The sequence below is a fragment of the Mustela nivalis genome, assembly GCF_964662115.1.
Source record: "Mustela nivalis genome assembly, chromosome: 4".
In the NCBI taxonomy this organism is placed as follows: domain Eukaryota; kingdom Metazoa; phylum Chordata; class Mammalia; order Carnivora; family Mustelidae; genus Mustela; species Mustela nivalis.
In genome coordinates this window covers 79,764,864-79,787,360 of record NC_139023.1, presented here as the reverse complement: position 1 = coordinate 79,787,360, position 22,497 = coordinate 79,764,864, and the positions used below count along the sequence as shown (strand labels likewise).

The window sequence follows — 22,497 nt, the reverse complement described above, 5'->3', positions numbered from 1 at the left end:
CAACATGTTCATTTTGTCCCAACAGTGTAGATATATCTGCTGCTAAACGTTTTAATTGCCATTTTAAGTTTTAAATGTCATAATAATGGACCACATTATTTGAAAATTTAAGCCTTCTATTCTTTCAAGGTTCATTAAACACAAACACTTCAAGTCGTAGTCATAATGCACAGGTCAAGAATTGGTACCCTCATTTTGAAAGTGGTAATTATTCTCTGTTCTGTATTGCCAGTACAGAATGGAATGAGAGCTAGTGTCAGCCCTTGAAAAAATAAGCATGATGACTTGAAAAAGTAATAGATAATTCTCATCAAAAGAAGAAAAAATTATGGTAACATATTAAAATGTACATTGAAGGAATGTAAATGCTAACTATCCATTTTAAGTCAGGAATTACAATTAGTAAAATTAAAATATAAAACACAAATTGCATGTAATTCTATTATGAAACATTGTATTTTTTCACAAATTTAGTAAAATCTTTGATACACATTTTTAACAAGTTGCATGTACCAAAACTTCCATGTAAAGAAAAAATAAATATCAACTAATAGCTATGGTTACTAGGTTAATGGTATATGCATAAAAGACTAATTTTCTCCACCCCATTACTTAAAAACTGCAGCTTTGCTTCTAGATGTAAACAAAACAAACAAAGCAAACAAACTGAAACCACTCAGAATGATGGTTGTAACCACACTGTAGTGTTTTAACCTTGTGTTTATATAATGTTCCCAGTTTCAGAAGGATCCTCAGAACCGTGTGAGTCTTCCCAGTAAAGGGGACCCAGCGACTTACAACATGCAATGACAGAGGGACACACTGAAAATACTGATCTTGAAGAGTCATTTGAAATAATCTAATATTGACCCTTCATGTTATGGCTAAAGAATATTTGGTGATTTTGTTTGCTAAATAAATTTATACTCATAAATTCTACATTCTTATTTTTTATCAAAAGAGAATTCTAGAGCTAGACCTAGGCAGAAACACAGTTTGTGAGAACGTGAGCCAGCGTCAAGACTACTGTCCAACTTACTGTTGAGGGGAAAAGCCCTCACTTTCTCCACTGAGCTTGCCATTATGAAGATCTGGAATCTGAAGTTTGTGTCGTCATCTTTCGAAAATGCAAGGAGACAGCCAGTTTAAGAAGCAAGATAACACTGACTTCTTGTAACTATTAGTTATCATTTGTCCAACCACATGGCTCCATGCGGAGCTGCTGTTCCTGCTGTGTCTGATCCTGCTGCCAATCCTATATCTGGACTTTTTAATTAAGGAAGATAATTAATTCATTTTTTTTACTAATACAGTTTTGATTTGGTTTTTCATTACTTCCAATTGCAAGAGTCTTAGTTGATTAAAGATATTAAAAATGGCAAGTCTTATCAAGGTCTTAAAATGGCCTCCAATTAAATTGTATAGTGGAGGTTAGTGCAGGGACCAGAGTCTTATCAACTGGCTTTCAGTTTATTGTTCTTGCATCCATAAAATGTTGTATTCCTCGATTATCTAAGATGATTCCGCAGTGTGGAATGTTGGCTATGTGAGAAGCCTCATCATGGCATCTGGGGGCTGAGATTTAGTTATTTATTGACAGTACCTTCACTGAATGGAGAAAACATCCTTGTCACTCCTTAGTGATATACAAAGTGTGGTTTTTGGGTCTTCTGAAATAAACATAATATGAGGAAAGCAATAGCAAATTAAGAATCAAGGACAATAAGTTCAAAAAGTGTAGCAGATCTTATCAGAGTTCAAACTACCCTCTTACCATCTGTGAGGTACTGCCTCCCCACAGCTCCTCCCTTCAAAAGGATTACAACCCCCCCCTTGCAAAATTTAGAGGTGATCACATGTCCTGATCCCATCAGTGAAAAGTGAGCAGAAGTTATGCATGTCAGTGTGATATCCGGTAATGTTTACCGACAACCTGACTAGGCTACAGCACGGAGAACTTAAACACAAATTTGGTGATTCTGCGAAGAGATTCTGTGGATATGATTTTCAGCTACAATCAGTTAACTTTCTGTAAAGGAGATTATCCTGGGTAATCTGAATGGCATAAACGAATCAGATGAAAGGCCTTAAAAACAGAACTGGGTTTTTAGTAAACAAGAAGAAATTTTCCCTGTAGACTGCAGTGCCAACTCTTGAAAGAAATTCCAGGTTTTCCAGCCTGCCTCTCTTGACAGTCTCCCTACTTCCCCTACAGGTTTCAGACTAGCCTAACCAGTGCAATAAATCTCTGAGTCTCTTTCCTGCAGATTCTGTTTCTCTGGAGAAACCTTGACTGTCACAGCTTCAGGCAGAAGTTTTAAGGACCAGCAGCAAGTAGTGCTCATTTCTCTTTTCTCTCTCTCACAAGTTCAACAAGATTGCAAAATAAAAACTAGAGCCAGCCAACCATCAAAACAACATGAGGCAGAGACTCAGGGATTCAAGTAACCTGCAATGGATGCCTATGGTGTGTAATAGGATAAAAAAAAAAATACATTTTAATTTTTGCAAACTACTGTGATCTTGAGGTTGCTTCTTATTACATCATATTTTAGCTTACATGGACTGACTCAGGAAATGAGGTAGAATATATATGAAACTGAACTACTTAGGGCGCCTGGGTGGTTCAGTTGGTTATGCGTCTGCCCTTCTGCTCAGGTCAAGATCCCCGGGTCCTGGGATTGAGCCCCATGTTGGCATCCCTGCTCAGTGGGGAGTCTACTTCTGCTTTTCCCTCTGTCAATCCCCCTGCTTGTGCTCTCTCTGTCCCTGTCTCTAAATGAATAAATAAAACCTTAAAAAAAAAATACTGAGCTCCTCTGTCTTTTCTGAAAAGTCTTTTACCCTACAGTCTGCTGTATATCAGTTAGGGTTGATGTGGAGTCTGCCTCCTGGATAAACCCTATGTGTGATGTTTCACACATCACACACCAATGGTTTACAGAGGCTTGACCTGGCCAGACTAATGGGGGAAAACTGCCCTCAGCACCCCAGACTTGGGGCTCTACCAGTGCACTGAAGTAACTCAAGGGAGCTGAGGTCAAGGACTCAGCCTTCACCCTCTCGTCAACCCTCTCCTGCCCTCTCCTCTCCCCCCCACCCTGCCGCTGGTGCCATGCTCTTACACATTTTCCCAGCTCAGGTGCCTCCAGCTAGATGTTCTCAGCATGCGCCCCTGCCAACATCTCCTTAGCAGGAAGAGGGGAAAAAACCTCCAAGGTATATTTCCCAACTCTGACCCAATACTTAGTACTTTTCCATTCTTGGTATTACCCCCTCTCTTTCCCAGGCCCGGGGCCTCTTATTTGGGGCTCCCTTAGCACAAAATGATCCCCAAGTCTGTATGGATCGACTTTTCCCTCTCCAGAAGTCATAATCCGGGACAGAATGAAACGTTGAGGAACAGCACCTACTGCCCTTTAACCTCTTGTTTATATTCTTGTGGTATTTAAAGGCTTGATGGTTTCTCTCACTTTGGTTTCTTGTCTGAACAGACTACTCAGACACCAGGCAGCTCAGCTGTCTCTAGCTCGGTACAACTCATAACAGTCACAACTGTCTACAAATGTCACAGAATCATTTCTGACTCCTTTATTTTTCTCGTTCTCACATCCAACCCACCACGGAATAATATTGGAATATAGTCAAAAGGGATTGTGATCATTTTCATGACTTCTGGTACCGTGCCCACGCGCCCTGGCACATTACCTCTCACGTGCACTAGTATTAATATAATTGTAGTTCTGCCATTTTCTTGACTCCTACTGTTGTCTAACTGCAGCCTATTCTCAAAACAATAGCTATAGTGATCCTCTGAAAACATAAGTCAGATCATGCTGCTTCTTAGATCAAAATCTGCAATGGATTCTTATTTCCCTAAGAGTAAGAGCTGACATCCTTACAATGACTAACAAAGTTCCCATGTTATGCCCATCCTCTCTCTGACCTTGTCTTTTGTTTCTTCTCCCATTTTCTCTGCTGACTTCTCTTCTGCACCCATCCACCAGATAAAATTCTGCCAATTCTTTATTCCTTTTCTGGAAAGCCATACTACATTGCAGAATAATTTGATAAACCATTCACAAACAATGGCTTATAAGGCATACTCTATCACCTGTAGTAGATCATGTTTAATTTTCACAGACACTTTCATTGTCTAACTCAAAGGATGTCTTGTCCAGCAATTTTAGTCAGGGATACAGAGCCAAATGGGGCATGTTACCAAGAACAAAGGCCTTTTGGGTCATGTTTCTAGTCATAACTCATAAGCAAATTATACATAAAAAGAGCTATGAATAAGCAAATATCATGGATAAGTTTCTTTTTGTCAGATAACAGGAACATAGTTGACATTTTTTAAAAGATTTTATATATTTATTTTAGAGAGAGAGAGAGAAAGTAAGAGAGCACAGGAGAGGGGAGAAGATCAGGAGAAGCAAACTCCCCACGGAGCTGGGAGCCAAATGTGGGATTCAATCCCAGGACTCTGGGGTCATGACCTGTGCCGAAGCTGGTTTTTTAACCAACTGAGCCACTCAGGTGCCCCATAGTTGACATTTTGGTTTACTTTGCTGTGAACCAGTTTACATAACCTAGTGGACATTAATATGAGTATATGAATGCCAGGGGAATGCAACCATGTATGGAATCTATTTTATATTATATTTATAATGTATATGTACATTTTCACACATATATATGCACATACATAGTAAGTTATAGAAAATAAAAGGAAGTATATACTCTTTTAATTATTAAATGACAACAATTTGACAAATTTCAGTTAAGTTAATTTGGCCAAATAGAGAGAGAGGGGAAACTAAGATGAAATTAATTCCGTATTTCTATTTCTAATTTGATAAGAATATATAATTACTTTTAATTTAATCACTTTTGGTTTAAATTAATGTATTTTAAATTTTGGCAACTGAAAAAATTATAATTTGTATTAAAATTGTGAGGACCTGTTCAATGACTTGGACTATCAGACTGGATATTGTCTGCCCTATTGTAATCCATAATAAATGAAGAGATTAAAAATGCAGTCCAAAATTTCTTCCAAAAATAAAGAAAAGAATTTAGTTTACCCAGACTCTTTATTTTGTCCCATATCTAAGTATTTATACAGATGTTAAACTTTAGATTTTCCATTATGTTGATTGATTCCAGTCATCTTAAGAATATTTCTCTCCATAGATGTCAGCACAATGGGTTTTTAAAAAGCTGTTGTTCTGAGTGATGATCATCAAGGGAAGGAATACGACATTTCCAGGAGGATTTTAGCATTTCTATAAAATGTAAGATTCACTCATGGTGGTAGATAGAAAGTATAATAACATCAAATATATGAAGTACTTATAATGAGGTCTCAAACACTTGATCATAGACAAAACAAAAACAAAAACAAAACAAAACAAAACAAAAAACAAAAAAACCAAACAACTAAAGAGAAATACTTTCAGAGTATTTTAGGTATTTAAAGAACAAAAATGTTTCTCAGTGCTGTTGTAGTCCTCAAAACACAGTGAAGTTCACTGCAGTAGGAAATGTCTCTGCTGATTTAGATAAATGTGGCCTCATTCCAATAAACTCTATTATTCTTTTTATCCAATTGAAAACCTACCACAGGTTTTTACTGTTGGCTGTCAGAGAGAGCAGAAATATTTCATAAACCATAGTGGGTTTATTAAGTTGACCCCAATTTTAGCTTTGGGGTAGTTTACTTCATGGTTAAAAATGTATCCCCCCTTTCTTTATAATGGAAGACACAATACAAATGTTGTTTTGACAACCTAATGTTGATGCTACCTCCCAAGCCATGTGTTGGTGTTACTATACCAATCTGAGCTTACAAACCAGTGCAGGAATGAAAGATGTGAGATATGCTGTTGATAAGAAATTTACATTTAAATGTACTTAAAGTAAATTGGTCATTTATTTTTTATTTTTTTTATTTTTTTAAATTTTTTATTTTTTATATACATATATTTTTATCCCCAGGGGTACAGGTCTGTGAATCACCAGGTTTACACACTTCACAGCACTCACCAAAGCACATACCCTCCCCAATGTCCATAATCCAGCCCCCCTCTCCCAAACCCCCTCCCCCCAGCAACCCTCAGTTTGTTTTGTGAGATTAAGAGTCACTTATGGTTTGTCTCCCTCCCAATCCCATCTTGTTTCATTTATTCTTCTTCTACCCACTTAAGCCTCCATGTTGCATCACCACTTCCTCATATCAGGGAGATCATATGATAGTTGTCTTTCTCTGCTTGACTTATTTCACTAAGCATGATACTCTCTAGTTCCATCCATGTTGTTGCAAATGGCAAGATTTCATTTCTTTTGATGGCTGCATAGTATTCCATTGTGTATATATACCACATCTTCTTGATCCATTCATCTGTTGATGGACATCTAGGTTCTTTCCATAGTTTGGCTATTGTGGACATAGCTGCTATAAACATTCGGGTGCACGTGCCCCTTTGGATCACTACATTTGTATCTTTAGGGTAAATACCCAATAGTGCAATTGCTGGGTCATAGGGCAGTTCTATTTTCAACATTTTGAGGAACCTCCATGCTGTTTTCCAGAGTGGCTGCACCAGCTTGCATTCCCACCAACAGTGTAGGAGGGTTCCCCTTTCTCCGCATCCTCGCCAGCATCTGTCATTTCCTGACTTGTTGATTTTAGCCATTCTGACTGGTGTGAGGTGATATCTCATTGTGGTTTTGATTTGTATTTCCCTGATGCCGAGTGATATGGAGCACTTTTTCATGTGTCTGTTGGCCATCTGGATGTCTTCTTTGCAGAAATGTCTGTTCATGTCCTCTGCCCATTTCTTGATTGGATTATTTGTTCTTTGGGTGTTGAGTTTGCTAAGTTCTTTATAGATTCTGGACACTACTCCTTTATCTGATATGTCGTTTGCAAATATCTTCTCCCATTCTGTCAGTTGTCTTTTGATTTTGTTAACTGTTTCCTTTGCTGTGCAAAAGCTTTTGATCTTGATGAAATCCCAATAGTTCATTTTTTCCCTTGCTTCCCTTGCTTTTTGCGTTGTTCCTAGGAAGATGTTGCTGCGGCTGAGGTCGAAGAGTTTGCTGCCTGTGTTCTCCTCAAGGATTTTGATGGATTCCTTTCGCACATTGAGGTCCTTCATCCATTTTGAGTCTATTTTTGTGTGTGGTGTAAGGAAATGATCCAATTTCATTTTTCTGCATGTGGCTGTCCAATTTTCCCAGCACCATTTATTGAAGAGGCTGTCTTTTTTCCATTGGACATTCTTTCCTGCTTTGTCGAAGATGAGTTGACCATAGATTTGAGGGTCTATTTCTGGGCTCTCTATTCTGTTCCATTGATCTATGTGTCTGTTTTTGTGCCAGTACCATGCTGTCTTGATGATGACAGCTTTGTAATAGAGCTTGAAGTCCGGAATTGTGATGCCACCAACGTTGGCTTTCTTTTTCAATATCCCTTTGGCTATTCGAGGTCTTTTCTGGTTCCATATAAATTTTAGCATTATTTGTTCCATTTCTTTGAAAAAGATGGATGGTACTTTGATAGGAATTGCATTAAATGTGTAGATTGCTTTAGGTAGCATAGACATTTTCACAATATTTATTCTTCCAATCCAGGAGCATGGAACATTTTTCCATTTCTTTGTGTCTTCCTCAATTTCTTTCAGGAGTACTTTATAGTTTTCTGAGTATAGATTCTGTGTCTCTTTGGTTAGGTTTATTCCTAGGTATCTTATGGTTTTGGATGCAATTGTAAATGGGATTGACTCCTTAATATCTCTTTCTTCTGTCTTGCTGTTGGTGTAGAGAAATGCAACTGATTTCTGTGCATTGATTTTATATCCTGACACTTTACTGAATTCCTGTATAAGTTCTAGCAGTTTTGGAGTGGAGTCTTTTGGGTTTTCCATATATAGTATCATATCATCTGCGAAGAGTGTCAAATTTATTGCCATAGAGTTGCTCATAGTATGTTCTTATAATAGTTTGTATTTCTTTGGTGTTAGTTGTGATCTCTCCTCTTTCATTCATGATTTTATTTATTTGGGTCCTTTCTCTTTTCTTTTTGATAAGTCGGGCCAGGGGTTTATCAATTTTATTAATTCTTTCAAAGAACCAGCTCCTAGTTTCGTTGATTTGTTCTATTGTTTTTTTGGTTTCTATTTCATTGATTTCTGCTCTGATCTTTATGATTTCTCTTCTCCTGCTGGGCTTAGGGTTTCTTTCTTGTTCTTTCTCCAGCTCCTTTAGGTGTAGGGTTAGGTTGTGTACCTGAGACCTTTCTTGTTTCTTGAGAAAGGCTTGTACCGCTATATATTTTCCTCTCAGGACTGCCTTTGTTGTGTCCCACAGATTTTGAACCGTTGTATTTTCATTATCATTTGTTTCCATGATTTTTTTCAATTCTTCTTTAATTTCCCAGTTGACCCATTCATTCTTTAGAAGGATGCTGTTTAGTCTCCATGTATTTGGGTTTTTTCCAAACTTCCTTTTGTGGTTGAGTTCTAGCTTTAGAGCATTGTGGTCTTAAAATATGCAGGGAATGATCCCAATCTTTTGATACCAGTTGAGTCCTGATTTAGGACCGAGGATGTGATCTATTCTGGAGAATGTTCCATGTGCACTAGAGAAGAATGTGTATTCTGTTGCTTTGGGATGAAATATTCTGAATATATCTGTGATGTCCATCTGGTCCAGTGTGTCGTTTAAGGCCTTTATTTCCTTGCTGATCTTTTGCTTGGATGACCTGTCCATTTCAGTGAGGCGAGTGTTAAAGTCCCCTACTATTATTGTATTATTGTTGATGTGTTTCTTTGATTTTGTTATTAATTGGTTTATATAGTTGGCTGCTCCCACATTGGGGGCATAGATATTTAAAATTGTTAAATCTTCTTGTTGGACAGACCCTTTGAGTATGATATAGTGTCCTTCCTCATCTCTTATTATAGTCTTTGGCTTAAAATCTAATTGATCTGATATAAGGATTGCCACTCCTGCTTTTTTCTGATGTCCATTAGCATGGTAAATTCTTTTCCACCCCCTCACTTTAAATCTGGAGGTGTCTTCGGGCTTAAAATGAGTTTCTTGGAGGCAACATATAGATGGGTTTTGTTTTTTTATCCATTCTGATACCCTGTGTCTTTTGACAGGGGCATTTAGCCCATTCACATTCAGGGTAACTATTGAGAGATATGAATTTAGTGCCATTGTATTGCCTGTAAGGTGACTGTTACTGTATATGGTCTCTGTTCCTTTCTGATCTACCACTTGTAGGCTCTCTCTTTGCTTAGAGGACCCCTTTCAATATTTCCTGTAGAGCTGGTTTGGTATTTGCAAATTCTTTCAGTTGTTGTTTGTCCTGGAAGCTTTTAATCTCTCCTTCGATTTTCAATGATAGCCTAGCTGGATAGAGTTCTTGGCTGCATGTTTTTCTCGTTTAGTGCTCTGAAAATATCATGCCAGCTCTTTCTGGCCTGCCAGGTCTCTGTGGATAAGTCAGCTGCCAATGTAATATTTTTACCATTGTATGTTACAGACTTCTTTTCCCGGGCTGCTTTCAGGATTTTCTCTTTGTCACTGAGACTTGTAAATTTTACTATTAGGTGACGGGGTGTGGGCCTATTCTTATTGATTTTGAGGGGCGTTCTCTGAACCTCCTGAATTTTGATGTTCGTTCCCTTTGCCATATTGGGGAAATTCTCCCCAATAATTCTCTCCAGTATACCTTCTGCTCCCCTCTCTCTTTCTTCTTCTTCTGGAATCCCAATTATTCTAATGTTGTTTCGTCTTATGGTGTCACTTATCTCTCGAATTCTCCCCTCGTGGTCCAGTAGCTGTTTGTCCCTCCTTTGCTCAGCTTCTTTATTCTCTGTCATTTGGTCTTCTATATCACTAATTCTTTCTTCTGCCTCATTTATCCTAGCAGTTAGAGCCTCCATTTTTGATTGCACCTCATTAATAGCTTTTTTGATTTCAACTTGGTTAGATTTTAGTTCTTTTATTTCTCCAGAGAGGGCTTTTATATCTCTCGAGAGGGTTTCTCTAATATCTTCCATGCCTTTTTCGAGCCCGGGTAGAACCTTGAGAATTGTCATTCTGAACTCTAGATCTGACATATTACCAATGTCTGTATTGATTAGGTCCCTAGCCTTCGGTACTGCCTCTTGTTCTTTTTTTGTGTTGAATTTTTACGTCTTGTCATTTTGTCCAGATAAGAGTAAACGAAGGGGCAAGTAAAATACTAAAAGGGTGGCAACAACCCCAGGAAAATATGCTTTAACCAAATTAGAAGAGATCCAAAATCGTGAGTGGGGAGAAAGGGGTTAAAAAGAGGTTCAAAAAGGAAGAAAGAAAAAAAAAGCAAAAAGAAAAAAAAAAAAGAAAGAAAAGAAAAGAATTTTTAAAAAAAGAAAACACCTACGAAAAATGTAAAAAAGAAAAAATATATATATTAGTTAAACTAGTAAAAAATCGTTAAAAAAGAAAAAGGTAACAGTTAAAAAAAAATTTTTTTTACCCGAAGGCGAGAAAAAAAAAAAAATGAAAAAGAAAAAATTAAATTAACTGCAAGACTAAAAAAAATCACAGGAAAAATCTATGAGTTCCGTGCTTGGCTTTTTCCTCCTCTGGAATTCTGCTGCTCTCCTTGGTATTGAAACCGCACTCCTTGGTAGGTGAACTTGGTCTCGGCTGGATTTCTTGTTGATCTTCTGGGGGAGGGGCTTGTTGTAGTGATTCTCAAGTGTCTTTGCCCCAGGCGAAATTACACCGCCCTTACGCGGGGCCGGGGTGAGTAATCGCTCGGGTTTGCTTTCAGGAGCTTTTGTTCCCTGAGCGCTTTCCATAGAGTTCCGGAGGGCGGGAATACAAATGGCGGCCTCCTGGTCTCCGGCCCGGAGGAGCCGAGAGCCCAGGGCCCCACTCCTCAGTGTGCCCTCAGAGAACAGCGCCCAGTTACTCCCGTCTGCCTGACCTCTGGCCTCGCTCCGAGCTCACCGAGCCTGCGACCGGTTCAAGGTAACCCCAAGCTGTGAGCTCACTGTCGGCTCTGTCTCTGTAGCCGGCTTTCCCGTTCCAATACCCGCAAGCTCTGTGACACTCAGACACCCCCGATCCTTCTGTGACCCTGCGGGACCTGAGGCCACGCTGACCCTGCGTGGGCTTCGTCCCGGTTTGGCCTCTGGAGCGATGTCCCTCAGCGGAACAGACTTTTAAAAGTCCTGATTTTGTGCGCGGTTGCTCCACTGCTTGCCAGGAGCCGGCCCCTCCCCCCGGGGTCTATCTTCCCGTCGCTTTGGATTCATGTCTCCGCCGGCCTACCTTTCAGAAAGTGGTTGTTTTTCTGTTTCCAGAATTGCTGTTCTTCTTCTCTTCGATCTGCCGATGGATTTTCAGGTGTTTGCAATCTTTAGATAAGCTATCTAGCTGATCTCCGGCTAGCTGAAGCAGTCTCAGCTTGCTACTTCTCCGCCATCTTCTCAGGTGACTTCTAAATTGGTCTTTTAAAAATTTGATGATTCTTGGGATGCCTGGGTGGCTCAGTTGGTTGGGCGACTGCCTTCGGCTCAGGTCATGATTCTGGAATCGCAGGATCAAATCCCACATCAGGCTCCCAGCTCCATGGGGAGTCTGCTTCTCCTTCTGACCTTCTCCTCGCTCATGCTCTCTCTCACTGTCTCTCTCTCTCAAATAAATAAATAAAATCTTTAAAAAAAATAAAAAATAAAAATTTGATGATTCTAATGTTTAATTTATGCATATTCTGTCTGCTTGTCATAATAAAATAAATAAGGAAAAGTCAGACATAAAAATCATGTCATGAAAAACTTTGGATCCCTTTTTGAGGTTTACTCTAAGTCAGACACTGTTAGATGAACTTAATATACTCAGATCTTTAATTTGTATAAGAATCCTATATGTGAGGGATTATTGTTACCATTTGACAGACAGGAAAATTAGGTAAGTTTCCCAAAGCATCAGGTCTATTGAGTATCAAAGGGGAATTCAAACCTGGACACCATGATTCCAGAGGCTAAGTAAGCTCTTAACTGCTGTTTCAAGATCAATTTGGATAAAATGTAAATAAAGAGGTAAAATAAAATTAGTAATAGATGAAAGAAAGTTAGAGATAAAGGAATAAAGAAGGATGTATTGATCAATAAAAAGTAGATTAAAATATAATGTGTAAATTATAGAGAAAATGCAAAATAAGTTTAAGAATAATAAAATAAGGGAATTCATAATTAAAGTGTTAACATTGTATTTGAATTAAATCACACTCATACAAAAGACTGTTAAGACAATGAAAACTATGTTAAAAGAAAAAAAAAGTTGAGTAAGGTAACAACAGGAAGTATACATCTTAACACAGTGACCTAATTCAGAAGCAAAAATAGTTATAATGTGGTCAGGGTTCTGGATCTCTGCCTGGTTCCTTCCTTCTCTCATACATTCATGCATTCCTCAAATATATCTTGAGTGCTTTCCACGCCATAGGCACTGATGGAAGCACTGAAGATCCAGGGTGAACAGAGCAGACCGAGGCCTCTCCCTCAATTGAGTTCATGTTTTCGTGGTTATGGAGGGAACAATCATAAATACATTTGTAAGTGACACGAGGTGTATTAAGTGCTGTCAGGAGAAGTAAAGTGCAGGACAGGAGTACTGGGGATCACAGTGTTGGGTACGGTGATTAGGCAAGTGGTACGTCAGGAAATAATTGGAGAGGCCATTTATATATCCAGGAGAATAATTTTTCAATCAGAAGTAACTTTCCTGGGCCTGGAGTATGTCTAAAGTCCTTCAAAGAAAGTAAAGAGGCCAAAAGACTGAAGCAGGGGTATACGTTTCCTGGTTGCTGTAACAAATGCCCACAAATATGGTAGCTTAAAATAACAAAAACTAACTCTGGAGGCTGGAATTCTGAAATAAGGTGCTGGACCACACTCTTTCTGGAAACTCCAGGGGAGATTCTAGTTCATGGTTTTCCAGATTCCGGTGGCCACATGTGTTCCTCAGTATGTGGCCAGATATCTCCAATTTCTGTCTTCACATGGCTTTGCATATACAGGTGATTGCATTTATGGCCCTCCCAGATAATCCAGGATAAACAGATCCTCCCATGATGCTTAACCCAATCACCTTTTTTGTCTAAGGTAAAATTCACAAGTTTCAATGATTTGAGATGTAGGACTTTTGGGAGGAGACATTTTTCATCCTACCTCAAAGGTCAATTTGACTAAAAGCAGGAGTGAGGAGAGAGCAGGGGCATGATAGGGTGGGAGCAGAGGCTGCAGGTGACATGATTATATAGGCTTTTACCCTGAGTGAGATGAAGGCACTGGACAAATTTGAGCAGATAATTGACATCATCCAATTTATATTTTTAAAGGAAAACTCTTAGTCTTCTGTTGGGAACAGATTGCGGGGGACAGGAATGGAAGAAGTTGACCAGTTTGAAGTTTTATTGCAATTCTTTGGGTGACATGCACGCTGGAGTCGAGGAGGCTGGGTAGTGATGGAAGTAGTGAGAATGGTTCCATTCTACATATGAGTTGAAGGGGTACTGACTTCTCAAATGCTTTGAAACTGGAACACCATTTTGCAGGAGGTCCTCGAGAGGATTGGTTATTAGGAAAACATCCTCCATCATGGAGTTTTGCAAGATCAGAGGGCCTTTGGTCTTTTCCTATGGTAACAACATCTAACATCTTACATTTAGTAATGTATGCGAAGCTCTTCCGCTCATACGTGGCAGCTGACTTTTCACTTGAGAATCTCCTAGATAGCATGTACTCTCACATGTCTATAGAATGAGCTAGTAAATGAACATTTAGCATTGAGTGAACCTAGCAGATCCAGAAATTCGAGTCTTTGTAACTGTAAAAACAAACAAAGATTTCTGTGATCATGAGGAATGATGTTGAAAAGAATTAATAAAATAAATAAATTAGCAATAAATATGGAATATCATCTGAGCTTTTCTTTTGGCATGTAACACTGGCAGATCTGGTGTGGGGGTTGGGGGAGTGCTATAGAGCAAAGCTGTAAACTGGTGGCATGTTGGTGGAATTCAGTCCACAGATTTGTCATATTTACATAATAAAATGTTTGAATTTTTCAACATTTAGCAATGGAGCATTTCCATATAAAAATCGAAGTTCTGTGTATAAATCTGTATTTCCAGCTTGAGAAATGGAAAAATTGTGCCCATGTTCCTATATAACACTATCCTGTTGAAATCTTGCACTAAGGCCCCAATTTAGAAAATGCCCATAGTTTCTTCCCTCCCTCTTAATGAACTTATGGAGCTCTCTGCCCTCCTGTTCCAATCTGGCTGCTTACAAAGACTTTCTCTACACAGCTGCCATGTTGGGTTATCCCCTCTTTGTCATCCTCAGAATTTTGCTCACCTCTGTTATATGCCTCATTTCTAGGATCCCAATATGTACGGTTTCCCAATTTATTCTTCATTTGGTGGAGCATATTTGCAATAGTTAGAGAACCAACTGGAAAGTTTGAGGGAACATAGTCTACCACCCCACTTCTCACCCCAGTTACAAATGTGGAGGTTATATAAAACCATCTCCATTTTAATTATTTGCTTGAAAGACTCACAAAATCACTGAAAGCTTTTTCACTCACGATGATGATTTATTACAAGAAAAGAAACAGAGATTAGCCAAAGAAAGAAACACCTAGGGAAATCCTCCTCTCCCTGTGGAGTCAGGATGCATTAGTTTCCAGGCATCCGTGTGTGATAATACATAGGAAGTATTGGCAACCAAGGAAGCTGCCCTGAGCTTTGGTGTTCTGCTCGTATCGGGAGTTCCATTCCACTGGCATGATTGATGGATTGATTACAAACACGGTTGATTGCATCCTCCAGGTTGATTGACATGTGACCCAAAATCCTCACCGACGCTGCATTATTTGTCTTTCTGGTATGGCCAGCTCTCACGGTCATTCACACTGTTAGACTGTCTGGCATGACCGAAGGCCAGCAGGTAAACACAGACATTCCAATTAGGCATAAAATTCCAAGGACAAAACCTTTCTCTGAGCAAGGCCAAATTTTGTTACTATTACACAGTACCTTCATACGAATGGTACTTGGAAGTCAAAGATACGTAGAAAATTGTTGAAATGTACAAGGATCGCAAATCTGGCAGGATAAAGAATTTTACTCTCTCCCTTCAAGCAGTTCAAACCAACACACAGTTTTTACTTAGAAGGCATTATTTAATGATGTTTTAAGAATTCTGATACCGTTCTGACTCTTGATCAATTATAAATGACTAGCTTTTGCTCTCTGATGTTTTTAGAATTTCTTCTGTATCTCTAGTATTCTAACATTTCGCAGTTATGAGCCTTGGAATGAGTCGTTTTTCATTCATTAAATTAGGATTTGGTTGGCCTTTTTAACTTAGAGCCTCATGTTCTTAAGGTTTGGAACATTTATTTGTATTATTTCTGTGATAATTCTAACTTGTCATATTCCCCCCCCCCTCATTTTGGGACTCCTATTATTCACAAAATGAACTTGAATTATTCAGTAATGTCAGCTTCTTTTCCTTACATTTTCATCTGTCTTTTATACTATTTCAGAAAGAGGTTTTTATTCAATTCTCTCTTAGAAAGATTTGTGCTTTTTTTTTTTTAATTCTACTATCATAGGTTTAATTCAAGAGTATTTTGTTTATTTTCTGAGTGTTCCTTTTATAGCATCCTGGTTTTATTTTACTGGTACACTGTCTTCTCTTTGCATTTAAAGATACTAAATTTAGAGTTTTTGAGTTTGTTTTTTTTCCTTGCTCTTAAAATTATCCATTAAGGGTTTTGTTTGTTTGTTTGTTTGTTTTGTTTTTTGTTTTTTGTTTTTTTTGTTAGTTTGTTTTGGCTCTATGATTTCTGTAAGTGACTTTCCTCAAACTCAGGACATATCTTATAGTTTAGTCATATTTGTTATCAAAGCATAATTATGGGGATGCCTGGGTGGCTCAGTTGGTTAAGTGGCTGCCTTTGGCTCAGGTCATGATTCCAGGATCCTGGGATTGAGTCCTGCATCAGGCTCCTTGCTCAGCAGGGAGCCTGCTCCTCTCTCTGCCCCTGCCTGCTTGTGCTCTCATTCTCCCCCTAACCAAAAAAAAAAAAAAAAAAAAAAAAAAAAGCATAATTATGGAAGAAGTTCCATATGAATGGGTGGCATTTATTGACTGGCAGATTCTCCCTGCAAGGGTAATCAGAGGGGGGTCTGTTTTCTCATTAGGAAAACTAGTTGTTTATGGGATTTGTTTGGTCAGATGAGATGCAAAAGGGTGGGAATCCTTCACATTCCTACTAGGAAGGTCTGGTGTTTATCATTTTGTTGGGGAGGTCTACAGTGCAGCATATAAATTTTAATATTCTCTGGATGAAATTATTTACTACCACCGTTGATGATTAAGATTATAAACTATGTGATTATTTACTACCACCGTTGATGATTAAGATTATAAACTATGTGGTTCAATATTTCTAGGGAGTAAACTTCTAGTCTTTCACCAAAGTGGAAAGAGATTATTGCCTGTTTGCTCATACTGGTGGCCTCTGTGAACATAATTGCTTTTCGTATAAACTTTCCAACAATTTTTCCTAAAACCAGTGTCATACAGACTGCCTACCTTGTGAGGGTCTGATTTCTCCAAAAGCTGATTCTTCGCATTACTGTGTAGGATGAGTCAACCTTCTTTTGTTGCCCTACTTCATTGCAAGCTACAGTTTTCAGTTTTTCTCATGTAACTAGCATAATTCTTTATCAAATTTCAGCTTGCAAAATACAGTTGGCAGCTCTTACCTGCTAGAGTCTTCTCTTGTTCTCTTTTCCCTTGGATTTGTGCTAGTTTTTTAACCTCTTTGATACCATTTTAATGGGGCTTCAGAAGATTCTGGAGAAACACTTGTATATGCATCCTGCCTTGCAGGGCCAGAAGTCAAAATTGACTATTGACCGATGGGGGGAGCAAGCCAAACTAAACTGTGAGCATAGGATAACCACTTCAGGGTTTATTCCTTCTACCCAAAGAGCAGAATAATAAATTACATTTCAATTGAATACTAGAATTGTATATGTAATATGGAATAATTCTTCAGTTATGACAGATTTGTTCTGCATAATCTGGGGGTATTTATTTTAGAGGTACTCGTATATTTATTTTAGAGCATTATACACATATATTTCCTTAAACATATCCACTTATACATATACTCATCCATTGTTATTACAAATTGCGTTTATTGTCTCCAAAGACTTGGATCAGGAACCATAGACTAGGAGTACAGAGATTGATAAAATATAATTTTACCTTCAAAGAGATCATAATTTAGCAGAGATCCTATGTGTGTACAAATAATTTGGACACTAGAAACCTGGGTATCAAACAAGCTTTAGGCATCGGAACACAGTAGACAATCAGCAAGTATGCAATGAAAAGCTTTTAAAAACGAATCATCCTGTTGTTCATAAAATAAATCTTGAATGCTATATTTATTCATAGGATTTTCTCTAACTCTAACATGGATTGTGTTTGTCCATATTATAGATTTAATTCTAAGTTAAGTTTTTGATCTCCTAGAATGTATTTTCTTTAAAGTAGCAAATAACAAATGGAGTCTACAGCTAAGAGGGGGAAGACAATGCCACAAGGCTGAAGTGATGCCTGGGTCCTATGTCAAGCAGTATCAGTGGAGTTTAAAGGCCTGTTGTAATTCTGGTTCTGCTACCTGTTAACAAGAACAAGTCACAGTAACTTTCTCCATATGTTTCTTTATTTGTGAAATAGGACCATGATCCTGCTGACCTTCTACTAGAGTTCTTGAAAGGATTAAGTAAAATAATATGTGCAAAATGCATGGAAGTTAATTACAATTAATGTTCAGCATTTATCACTATTATTATAGTGCACCTGACTGGGATATTCAAGGTAAATGAAAATGGTTCAACACACCCCTGAAGACTCTTCAATTCCACTCTTTAGAGAGTGGTAGAGTATCCAGGAAGCATGGTCTGTCAGGGTTGAATCCATAAAACAGTAAGGAATCTGAGTATTTAAAACATAGTACATTGTATGCAAATGTTGGTTTCCATGGTTACAGAATAATTTAGATGCTAAACAGAAAAAGAGATATGGAGGCCCTGGGGACAAAAGTCAGCCATAGCAGAAAGCCCCATCCCATCTTAAGGGGAAAGACACAAGGAGGACTCAAAGGTGCTAGAACTGGGGAGCTGCCCAGAGAGTTAGCCTGGGCCGAACAGATGGACACCCAGTAGAAGAGAGAGAGTGAGACACCCTGGTTTCTCCCCTCTTCCATCTCTCGGTCCCCACTGATGTCAGAACCTGGGAAAACCAGTGAGTTGTAGTCCCACCCTACAGGACAGAGCAGGAGCTGGCCAGGAATGGAGATGTGGCCAAGTAGGCTCAAACATTCACAGCAAGACCCGGCGACTCACACTAAGTAGAAGACCACTGAAGTTAGTGAGATTTCAACTCAAATGCACCCACAAAATCAGTGCTTTAAACACTAATTTATAAATACTGCAGGACTCTCAAACAAAAGTTTTCAGTATTCCCTTAGTTATAGAGATCCACGGATATTTGTGCTGTGTGTGTGCGTGTGTAAGGAGAGAAAGGGAGAGAGAGAGTGTAGGAGAGAGAGAGGGAGTACTTCCTAGTCCCTTGTTGCATTAAGAGTCTCTTCTCCAGGATGCTGAGCTCTTTGTGTCCAAAACCTTATGCCGAATTTACTCTGTTTGTATCTGTTTCCCTTCCTCTGCTTTCCCCTAGAATTAAGTTAGTATGGAAGAATTGGAATCATGTGTTCTTCACTCCATTATTACACAGTATCTGCCACGTAGCGGGCATTTAGTAAATATTTGTTGAACTCAATTGAGACACTCAAAACAACCAGACTCTCAATTCAACTTTTTTGTTCAAAAGTTATTGGAGAATAAAAAAATGAGACTGCCAGTTCTTGGGAAGGAAGCAGGAAAAGGAAATTTGAAAACTGAGGAACTAATTTGCTTCAGTAGTACTGGGTATTTCATTATTAATCCTTAATGGGAGATTTTGGAAAGAGTTCTTTGCCATGAAAACCTAAATTGATTTTTTTTTCTTCTATTAAGATTAAATAGACCCTTTGTTATTCTAAATTTTGGTTTTGGGTCCCTTTTTTCTGTTTTTAAAAAATACATTGATTACAAAAATATGTTAATTCCTCTATATGACAATACAAACAAATCAGATTATCAATCAATGTAATATTCCCTGTATTTGGAGAAATCATCTTCCCAGGTAGCCAGCAGATGTGGGCTCTGGGTGTGAGCATGTTCTAGCTGTCACACGTGTCACCACACTGACTGCCAGCTTGGAGTCCATTGATCTTAGTGACTTTAAAAAACATTTACTTCTCTCACTAATGCATGCGTGTCTCCCTGGAAGCTGTATCATCTGACAAAGAGCTGTATTAAAGATGAAGATCTTTCTGTGAATGAGGGCTGTACTTGTGACACTGTGTTTCTTGCACAGAAATATGTTTCTCGTTTGTTAAGAAGGCCCTATGTAAATACGCACGGATGTCTGCAAACAGAGAAGAAAACTGAAATACATGTTAAAACTTCGGCAAGTTTGAAATCGCTTCTGAACCAGGTTGCTTTAAGTGTCCTGGTAGGAGGGTATGCAATTTGTGCATTTGTGTTGTCCAATACAAAGTCAATGACTCAGGAAGCACTGTGCCTCCCACTTGCTTCAATGATTGCAATGGAGAAGGACCGGTGAAAGCCCTCTATGAGACGTGTGCTCCTTTCCATCTCTGCTCTGCTCTCAGTTTCCAATTTCTCTTTTCCAACAGCTCAACATGAAGGTAGAAGGCACGCTGGGGGCGTTGATTTTCAGTTCCTTTTACCTTTTACAACTATGTTGCTGACTGTGCATTTTTAAAAAAGGTCTTAAACTGGTTACTGACAAAGTTGTTTATAAAACAGTAAGACTTTGATGTTCTTATTTTCTTCCCTCTGAAGTGTGCAGTGGCAGTGAAAGATTGTGTATACTAAATGACCTTCCCAAGGGTAACTTTTATTAGGAAGCAAATGAGTCTTGCCTTTCACAGATGTTTTTTCTAGTTTTTATATGTGCAGGTAACTCCAGAGACAGGCTTCCTGTAAATAGACATTCTTTTGAGTCCACATACTCATAATTCTTGCAAAATGAAATCAGTGAAAGGTGGTTTAAAAGATCACCACCTCTTTACTATGAAATAACTTTCTTTATTTAATTATACCAAATAAATATATAACACTCTGATTAGTAATTAATGACTGAAAGTATTTTATATATACTGTTAACAATAAAAACGTCTGTTATATAGTTCTTCCTGGGAAATTTTAGCTTTTAATTACCTTCAATGGAAACCAAACAAAGTAACTGTATGATAGTGACCATAAAATGAACCAGTCATTTTTGAAATTTGAGAATGCATATTTTCAAAAGACTAGATGTTTCTGGAATCTTTAGTGGATATTTCCTTGTCCCAATTTTTTCCTGCATGTTGATTTCTTTTATTCCAGCTCTGAACTTCTGGACATCAGTTATTTTTCTTTCCAGGAGGCGGGACTTGATGTGGCTTTTCTTTGTCCTGATTCATCCCTAGTATAGACAAATGTCCTCTGCTAATTCCTCTGAAACAAGGCTGTAACTTTGACAATAATTTACTGAAGATTTGGAAATGATGGAAGTTTAATGTAATACATAAACGTTTGCATGCCATCTTCAGTAGGTTAACTTAAGAAGAAAAGGAACTCAGATGCAAATACACCTACCCTGGGTATCAAACTGATATTTTTCTTTTCTTTCTTTCTTTCTTTTTTTTTTTTTTTTTTTAAGAAAAATTGACTTGTTAAGGACATTAATTGTAAAACAGTTTGCTTTACCTTCACCCCTAAATAGATGAGCCAGCTTGCTGCATTTACTGGCTGCTTTACCCTCTATTTCAAGTGTAAGATACATAAGCCTTCATCGCTGCACTGAACACTTTCCATTTCTTTTCTGCACTACTTAAAACAAAACAAGTGTCCTTGGGATGCATGGGTGACTCAGTGGGTTAAGCAGCTGCCTTTAGCTCAGGTCATGATCACAGGGTCCTGGGATTAAGTCCTGCATCTGGCTTCTTGCTCCCTCTGCCTGCTGCTCTCCCTACTTGTGCTCTCTTGCTCTTTCTGTCAAATAAATAAATAAACTCTTTAAAAAAACAAAACGAGCTTTCTCTAGAAACATACTAATTTTATGTGAGAAACTGACCAAATTCAGGAACATCAAATACTACTACCTTTACGAATTATTCCCATGGCTTTTTTGATGGTAAATACTGTTATAAGTCAAGCTTCTATTTTGTAGTGATTATCAGTTGCCATTTGTTAAAATATTTTAAAATAATTTATGTAAACAATGACTTTTTTCACTTTGCCTATTTAGTCTAAGAACTTGAAAGGAAATATAACAAGCATAAAAAATTTACACCTGATTTGCAATTTATTGATATTCTATAGTCATAAACTCTTATTCTTAGGAATTCTATTTTTTTTAAAATTAAACCTTAGTCATAAATAAGAGAAGAGAAAGTTACAATAGAGAAAATTTTTTAAAAATCATCATAATCCCTTATTTAATTACATTTAAAAAGCCCAGAATACACGCACACACACACACATACAAATACAGTTTAAAATTTATCTGAAATCTACCTAATATATCTATGCTAATAGTGTTTGCCATTTGAATTTTTAAAAATAAGATCAATATTTCCAGAATCTATACCATATTTTTAAAAAATTCCTTTAGTGGTCATATATATAATGTGATCAGGGTGATTTCTAATAATTAATTTGACTATTACAGGTATTCAGATTTTTGACATATAAAAACAAACATATGTACCTTAAAATAAATATAGGAATTTTATTATTGAATTTTAATTTGGTTGTCATTCAAGAAATAGTGGAAGTTTTAAAAAAGAATAATTGCAAAAAGCATATTAAATAAGCTGGGTATGATTATACAGAACAAACAAAAAGAATTTAGCATTCTATCTGGAATGCAATTCCAAAGAATACTATGTGAGCATTTTATTTCAACTTAACTAAATACATTTATATGATTACTGTCAAAGGTCATTTTAAGAAAAAAATTTAGATTCTCAAATCAGATTTCTAATCCTTTATGTCTTTCGGACAGTGCCATCAAATGACAAGGATCTGAAAGAAGAATATTTTAAAATTAGCATTTGAATCCTTGACAATAATTAGTTCCTAGGTTAGGAGTGCATCCTTGGGTATTATTTAATAAAAGCTGTGCTCAATTATCCAATAGATACTGAGTACCTACAATGCATACTGCCCAACAAAACCAATCCTGTCCACAATGGACTTGCTGACAAATGGCAAGGGTC

The 22,497-nt window shown here is 37.8% G+C and overlaps 1 protein-coding gene across 1 annotated transcript in view; it reads left to right on the top strand.

Moving 5' to 3' along the window:
• LOC309863867 (uncharacterized protein) overlaps positions 1–22,497 on the top strand; it is a 199,102-nt gene that overhangs the window by 16,125 nt on the left and 160,480 nt on the right. The window contains exon 2 of the mRNA XM_082729125.1: positions 2,369–2,467. Within this exon, the coding sequence (XP_082585251.1) occupies positions 2,455–2,467 (13 nt within the window). The 5' untranslated portion in view covers positions 2,369–2,454. The remainder of the gene's footprint in view (positions 1–2,368; positions 2,468–22,497) is intronic.